Below are 6,423 nucleotides of genomic sequence, written 5' to 3' on the forward strand. Positions count from 1 at the left end.
CACAGCATGAATTAACTTTTTTCTTCCATTTTTCTTCTCTAGATTAAAGAAATACTTAGACGGAACATCCATTACAGATACATTTTGTATTCTTGAGCGGATCAAAGTGCCCTGTGTTTTTCCCCCCAAAAAATCCGCCAATTCCACTTTTTTACTTTTAAGTAATTCTATTTGCTCTGAATTTCCTTTGTTATCAACCACATTTTGCAAATCCACAATTTCCTTTTCTAAAGTTTTCATGGATCTAGCTAAGTCTCTACTGACATTGAAAGTATATTTTTGACATACATGTTTAATTAGAATTTTTGCTACATCCCACCATTGTTGCAAAGAGGGAAAAAAAGGTTTCTCCAACTTAAAACTCTCCCAAAAAACAGCAAAAGCTTCTCTAAAAGTCTGATCGTCCAACAACATCTTATTAAAATGCCAATAAGCACTTTTTGGTTTAACCGCAGATTTTATAAGTACACAACATGCCATGCAATGGTCAGAAAAACCAACATGACTGATATAGGAACATCGAAAAGCACTAAAAAAAATGCTTAAAACAGTACATTTGGTCCAGTCTTGCCATTGATAATGTGAGGCCAACTATATTGCCTTTGTTTTTTGTGAAAAGATCTCCATATGTCAATCAATTCATATGCTTTAATTAACTCAATAAGACGCTTGCGAGAGGCTGCATGAGGTTCTACATGATTTCTATCTAAAATATCAGCTGTGCAATTAAAATCACTACCCAGAAAAAGAAAATCAGTACTATTACATGCACCAAGAACATCACCAAGCTTATCCAAAAAACACGTCCTCTCTACAGCTAAAGTGGGAGCATAAACACAAATGAAAACAAAAACATAATTTTCAAAAACTGCTTTTTCTTTCAATAGTCTTCCTTTAACCACCTCTTCCACATCATAGGAATATGGAAGAAAAGACTTTGAAAAGAGGATAGCAACACCTCCACTTAAGGACGTATTGTGACTGAGTATGGCACGCCCATCCCACTCCTTCACCCAATCAACTTCATTAGTTAAGTCACTATGTGTCTCTTGAACATCAATATTTTTCTGTCTGCTTAATTCAGGGAGAGAGAGAGTGGAGAGAACAGGGAGAGGGAGAGAGGAGAGAACAGAGACAGGGAGAGGGAGAGAGGGAGACATAGAGAGAGAGAGAGAGAGAGAAAAAGAATGATTTTCTTTTCTGTAATGTTTGTTATCTGTAATGTTTGGCTGAAGTGCTACATATTTGACGACTGCAACAGTACACAGCTGTAATGTTTGGCTGAAGTGCTACATATCTGACGACTGCAACAGTACACAGCTGTAATGTTTGGCTGAAGTGCTACATATCTGACGACTGCAACAGTAAACAGTACAAATCTGTTTGGCTGAAGTGCTACATATCAGACGACTGCAACAGTACACATCTGTTTGGCTGAAGTGCTACATATCTGACGACTGCAACAGTAAACAGTACACATCTGTTTGGCTGAAGTGCTACATATCTGACGACTGCAACAGTACACATCTGTTTGGGTGAAGTGCTACATATCTGACGACTGCAACAGTAAACAGTACACATCTGTTTGGCTGAAGTGCTACATATCAGACGACTTCAACAGTACACATCTGTTTGACTGAAGTGCTACATATCTGACGACTGCAACAGTAAACTCATCTCTTTTGTCTTTCTCTCTCATCTTTCTCCATTCACTCTATCATATCTCTCTCTACCTCTTTATCTCTTCTCTTCCCCTCTGTCGCCACCCTCTCTCTCTCCTCTCTCTCTCTGCAGCCCTTCAAGTTTTCCTCCAAGTCTCCTTCCAGAGAGGCTCAAGGGAGAGTGGGCGGGGCAAAGGTGGTTATTGCCAAGCCTGGGGGCTTTCCTGGTCCCTCCCCCCGGCGTGTGATTGGAGGAGCCTCCTCTCCCCGGCGTATGATTGGAGGAGCCCGCTACTGGCAGGACCGCCTTTCCACCGGCCGCCTTGCCTCTTCCCCATCACGCGCTCCCGCCGAACCACACACACACACACGACATGGCCGCTCCCCTCGAAGGCAGAGCCTCCCGAGCGCACACACACACACACACACAAGCAGCTCATCAGCACAGCGCTACCAGCCACACACACACACACACTCACCATCTCCATTGCGCACGCACACACTCTCTCGCACACGCACATCACCCCGTGGACAGGTTCACACACACACACTGGCTGGCTCGCCAACTGCCCGTTACACCTCTTCACCCTCCCCCGCACACACATCCAACCCCCCCGCAAACCCTCGCGGGACCAAAACCGCCCTTCACACCTCTTCACCCTCCCGTGCGCAGACGTCCAACCCACTGGGCCTTCCGCCCGCAAAGCCCCTCGGGACCAAAACCAAATGCCCAGGTGGCGTTGCGAAGGGAAACACTTCACGGAAGAAATAAGAGTCCAGTTAGCCAAAATATTACAAGATGACATCAACTGCACAAAGCATCAACTTCTGACATCCAACTGGCTAGTTAGCTAAAAGATCATTAACATTGATAGGCCTGTCACAATAACTATTGTTGCTACACGATGTATTGTTCCAGAAAGTATTGCGTTATTATTATTGTATTGATATTAAGTAATGATATTATTGTAATTTTAGACTATTTTATACTAAGCCCACAATCATGCAGACCATCCACCTGCAACTGTAGCTTTTAGTCCCAGATCAGACTTCTATCTGCAGAAGCACACTAAGGCCTTTAGGTTATCCGTTGCTCTCTCAGGCCTTTAGGTTAGCCGTTAGCCGTTGTTCTCTCAGGCCTAAGTTAGCAACGGCTAACCTAAAGGCCTGAATGTACGGCTAACCTAAAGGCCTGAGATAGCAACGGCTAACCTAAAGGCCTGAATGTACGGCTAACCTAAAGGCCTGAGATAGCAACGGCTAACAGCTAACCTAAAAGCCTGAGAGAGCAACGGCTAACGGCTAACCTAAAAGCCGTTAGCCGTTGCTATCTCAGGCCTTTAGGTTAGCCGTTGCTATCTCAGGCCTTTAGGTTAGCCGTTGATAACATAATTATTGTTACAGGCCTAAACATTGGCTGCAGATACAGCAGTTAAAGCACTAAGGGATTAAATGCTAACATCAGTTGCAGGGGGTGCAGCTAGCGAGCCAAAATATTACATGCTAACCTGAACTACAGGGACTACTGCTATCATGCTAAAGGATTACATGCTAACATGAACTATAGGGCCTGCAGTTAGCATGCTAAAGGATTACATGCTAACATGAGCTACAGAGACTGCCTAATGTGCTTAAGGATGACGTGTTAACAGAGACTGCTTAATGTGCTTAAGGATGACGTGCTAATGTGTTTAAGGATGACGTGCTAATGTGCTTAAGGATGACGTGCTAACAGAGACTAAGTGGTGGTGGTGATGTTGATCTGCTGTACCAGTCTTTCTTTGTGGAGGAGTTTGTATTTCTAACAGAATTCACTGGGTTCTCAGTTGGTGATGGTAATAAAGCAGTAACATGCTATAGTAATGCTATGGTGTTCAGGAAATGACATCACATTTATAGTAATGGTGCATTCATGGCACCTGGGAATGATAATGACCACCCCCGTGATTACGTCCGAGTGTTCATGTCTTTGACGTCGGAATGTGTGACAAACATGGATGCCACAACAAAGGTTAAAACAAATACTCACTAATTCTAAATAAACAACTGTAAAAATATAGCGTAAGATGCTTGTGAAAGAAAGATATGCAGCTTTCAAGTGACAAAAACGGCAAATTCCCAAGTTCACATTAAAACTGTTGGACATGAAAGGCCACATAGACTACAAACAAACTACAATGTGATGACAAAAGTGATGACGAGCCCCTAACTGGGCAATCTAGCCCCCGTTTCCGACCTCTGACTCACACATTACGTGACGTGATAATGCGGAATGATGTTTTCACTGGGAAAAAGGTTTTTCCGATGCCCATGCACGCTAGGTATGGCTATGTTGTTCAGGAAATGACATCACAGTTATGGTAATAGGCGTGTTCGACTTGAGGCAGATCTGACTTGGTCTGGCTTTCTACGTAAACGTGATCTTCAGAGGCTAGCCGGGAGGAGCTACAACAGAGGGCAGCTCATCCCGGACAGACAGGCTACAGTCTGCCTGACGTGACCACACACACACGCCACACACACACGCCACACACACACGCAGTCTTCAGAGGGAGGAGCTACAACAGAGGGCAGCTCATCCCGGACAGACAGGCTACAGTCTGCCTGACGTGACTCGCAGGAGACATCGCGTAATGTTGTTTGCAATAAACACAGCAGAACTTTCATTCTTACTCTTTACAATGAGCATGATGACTGACAAAATAAATTCTTATGATGTAGTTTAAATAAACCACTGTTGTCATACAGTTAACAGGCCTGCTTTGTAGCACATACTTTCAATATCAAGTGTTCCCCCTATATGTGTGTCCATCTATTTAACCAACAGCAGAAAATAACAGAAATCAAAGGTATCCCTTTGATTTCTGTTTATTTTCGCATATTCCAACATAAGGAAGCAGCATGAGATTTTTGACTCCCGTCAAAATCATCACGAGGACATTCCTCCCAAATGGCCCTATCACGTCTTTGAACTGACGTCATGAGAGCGTGTTTCAGCTCGTGCAGCTCGTGGAAGGCAACTGCAAGATCTGTCTACAGGCTAAGACTCCTGCGATATTTTAAGGTCATGTGACATGGTGTCACGGTGGTAAGTCCCTCCCCGGCTGACAGAAGTCGGACAGAATTTCTAACCAGCAAGCATTGCGTCCATCCCAGTATGCATTGTGTTCAACCCAGCATGCATCACATCAAGTCAGATCTGCACAGATCTGCCTCAAGTCGAACACGCCTATTGTTATGGTGTTCAGGAAATTACGTCACTTTTATGATAATTGGGCTGTAATGTTATGAATAATCAGCTGTTCTTTGTGTATGTTATTTAAAAACAGCTGTGTGTGTGTGTGTGTGAGAGAGAGAAAGAGCATGCATGTTAGGGTATATGTATATGGGAGAGATCTTTTCATGTAAATAGGCTTAAAATATTACGTGAATTAAAAATATTGATACTGATATTGATATTGATTGAAATAATGATTTTGTAATAACAATCTTTTGTGCTGTCACTTTGTTATGGATCTGAATACATTATTCTGAAAAGCATCCAAAACAGATACTGAATACATTATTCTGAAAAGCATGACTCATCTAAAACAGATACTGAATATGTTATTCTGAAAAGCATGACTCATCCAAAACAGATACTGAATACGTTATTCTGAAAAGCATGAAAAACAGATACTGAATAGGTTATTCTGAAAAGCATGACTCATCAGAGCTGTCTGCAACAACAGCTGCGCTCTGGGAGCAGTGAGGGGTTAGGTGCCTTGCTCAAGGGCACTTCAGCCGTGCCTACTGGTCGGGGTTCGAACCGGCAACCCTCCGGTAGTCAGGATGGTGAGACCAAGTGTCATTCCTGTGTGTGCGTGTGTGTGTGTGTCCTACTCATGAGCATGTGTGTGTGTGTGTGTACCTGGTCAGTGCACCAATACCAGGTAGCCAGGATGGTGAGACCAAGTGTCATTCCTGGCCAGGGCAAGTCAGCATCAGATGCATCTCTGTGAAGGACACACAAACACACACATTCATATGATTTCACACACACACACACACCAGAGTTTCGCTAGAAAAAAATGGTGCCGGTCAAAGTGACCGGCAGAGGTTTCGTTTTCCGGACATTTTGATGATATGCCGGTCAAATATCCTATTATCGCTTTTTAATTAGTCAAATTGAGGAAAACTGGAGACAGGCTATGTAGCTTAAATAATTACATAATCAGGCTGTATAGAATGCAACATGTTCATTACCCTAACTTAAACATGCCTAACAAGATCTAGCCAGTATCTTTTCATGGACAGCAAGAGTCCGCTTCGTTCGTTATTTTAAAAAGGCTACGTTGTTTGTTCTTTATTTGATAACAATAAATTCAGAAATGTTTCCAATTCTGGGAAATGTTTAGTTTTTTTTCTTTCGGCCGCGGTTCAATGATACCGTTTAATTGTGCCAGAAATTATCCGCGGACCAGCAATCTCCTCGTCGAGGAGGCCCTAACCCTGCAGATCATACAGAGAACGCATAGGCCTACTGTATGCTTTGGGTAAAGAACACTTTGCATGTCCAGTGTAGGCTACACGGAGAATGATAGTGTCTTGGAGCGGCCGCACCCCCCGCAACTCCACTTCCAATGTCACTGATTCCGAAAGATACGCCCGACACTTCGCTTTTTATCTGGTGGTGGTGGAGTTGACCGGACATCTGAGGCTTCAGACGTTACCAATTTATCATCATCCATCGCGTCAGGCCTCTGAAAAAACTAGTCTGCCT

The 6,423-nt window shown here is 43.5% G+C and overlaps 1 protein-coding gene across 1 annotated transcript in view; it reads right to left on the reverse strand.

Annotated features, from left to right (window-relative positions):
* The window catches only part of slc5a10 (solute carrier family 5 member 10), a 91,310-nt gene that overhangs the window by 75,361 nt on the left and 9,526 nt on the right, over positions 1–6,423 (reverse strand). The window contains exon 9 of the mRNA XM_042104378.1: positions 5,572–5,656. Coding sequence (XP_041960312.1) covers positions 5,572–5,656 — 85 coding nt within the window. The remainder of the gene's footprint in view (positions 1–5,571; positions 5,657–6,423) is intronic.

Source organism: Alosa sapidissima, chromosome 9 (assembly GCF_018492685.1).
Source record: "Alosa sapidissima isolate fAloSap1 chromosome 9, fAloSap1.pri, whole genome shotgun sequence".
Classification (NCBI taxonomy): Eukaryota; Metazoa; Chordata; class Actinopteri; order Clupeiformes; family Clupeidae; genus Alosa; species Alosa sapidissima.